Below are 1,825 nucleotides of genomic sequence, written 5' to 3'. Positions count from 1 at the left end.
GGCCTCACCATGACCATGACCTCACCACGACCATGACCTCACCATGACCGTGGCCTCACCATGACTGTGGCCTCACCATGACCATGACCTCACCATGACCGTGGCCTCACCATGACCGTGGCCTCACCATGACCATGACCTCACCATGACCGTGATCCCTCCATGACCATGACCTCACCATGACCGTGACCTCACCATGACCGTGGCCTCACCATGACCGTGGCCTCACCATGACCATGACCTCACCATGACCGTGACCTCACCATGACCGTGACCTCACCATGACCATGACCTCACCACGACCGTGGCCTCACCATGACCATGACCTCACCATGACCATGACCTCACCATGACCGTGATCCCTCCATGACCATGACCTCACCCTGGTGTGACGTCAACACAATGTGACATCATCCCTGACTGTGATGTCACCGTGACCTCACTGCGATGTGGTCTCACCAGGACGTGACCTCATCACGACGTGATCTCATGGTGATGTGACCTCATGGTGATGTGACCTCACCATGCCGTGACCTCACCAAAAGGTGACCTCACGTGACCTCACTGGGACGTGACCTCACTGTGGTATGACCTCACCATGACGCGACCTCACCTTGACGTGATGTCACCATGACGTGACTTCGTTGTGACCTGATCTCACTGCGACGTGACCTTATGGCGACGTGACCACGTCGTGACGTGACCGCACCACGATGCGACGTCACCACGATGTGACATCACCGCGATGTGGTGTCTCCGGGGCATGACCTCACCACGTCATGACCTCACCATGGCATGATCTCACCACGATGTGACCTCACCGTGACGTGACTTCACTACAACACGACCTCACCACGCCGTGGTCTCATTCTCATCGTGGTCTCACCATGGCATGACCTCACCGTGACGTGACCTCACTACAACACGACCTCACTACAACACGACGTCACCACGTCATGGTCTCATCCTCATCGTGGTCTCACCATGGCGTGACCTCACCGTGACGTGACCTCGCTACAACACGACCTCACCATGCCATGGTCTCATCCTCATCGTGGTCTCACCATGGCATGACCTCACCGTGACGTGACCTCGCTACAGCACGACGTCACCACGCCATGGTCTCATCCTCATCGTGGTCTCACCATGGCGTGACCTCACCGTGACGTGACCTCACTACAACATGACCTCACTACAACACGATGTCACCACGTCATGGTCTCATCCTCATCGTGGTCTCACCATGGCGTGACCTCACTGTGACGTGACCTCGCTACAACACGACCTCACCATGCCATGGTCTCATCCTCATCGTGGTCTCACCATGGCGTGACCTCACCGTGACGTGACCTCACTACAACACGACCTCACTACAACACGACCTCACCATGTCATGGTCTCGTCCTCATCGTGGTCTCACGATGGCATGACCTCACCATGACGTCATCTCACCGCGATATGACCTCACTTTGCCATGACTTCACTTCGCCATGACCTCACTTCGCCATGACCTGGCCCTGAGCACGCCCTCCCCGTGCCCTCCCCGTGCCCTCCCCGTGCCCTCCCCCCGTGCCCCCCCCACGCCGACCTTGACGAGGATCTCGACGCGGCTGTGTGAGAAGCGCTCGATGACGGACTCGATCCAGATGAGCGGCTTGGCGGCGGTGCTGAGGCGGTAGGACATCAGCTCGAAGTCGCCGTCGGGCGGGATGAACGAGATGGTGCGGTCGTTGTCGAAGCGCGACAGCCGCACGCACTGGTGAAACTTCACGTCCTCCAGCTCCACCGATTTGTTGGTGCCCCCTGGGGGGGGGGGGTTGGGTTG

At 58.6% G+C, this 1,825-nt stretch overlaps 1 protein-coding gene across 1 annotated transcript in view; it reads right to left on the bottom strand.

Annotated features, from left to right (window-relative positions):
• Positions 1 to 6: 6 nt before the first annotated feature.
• LOC110390457 (AP-1 complex subunit mu-2-like) overlaps positions 7 to 1,825 on the bottom strand; it is a gene marked incomplete at its 5' end in the record, with an annotated part of 4,945 nt that continues 3,126 nt past the window's right edge. Inside the window, 1 exon segment of the mRNA XM_021381781.1 lies at positions 7 to 1,822. Coding sequence (XP_021237456.1) covers positions 1,481 to 1,822 — 342 coding nt within the window.

This window comes from Numida meleagris, unplaced genomic scaffold, assembly GCF_002078875.1.
Source record: "Numida meleagris isolate 19003 breed g44 Domestic line unplaced genomic scaffold, NumMel1.0 unplaced_Scaffold1128, whole genome shotgun sequence".
In the NCBI taxonomy this organism is placed as follows: Eukaryota; Metazoa; Chordata; class Aves; order Galliformes; family Numididae; genus Numida; species Numida meleagris.
This window is presented reverse-complemented; position numbering and strand designations above follow the sequence as displayed.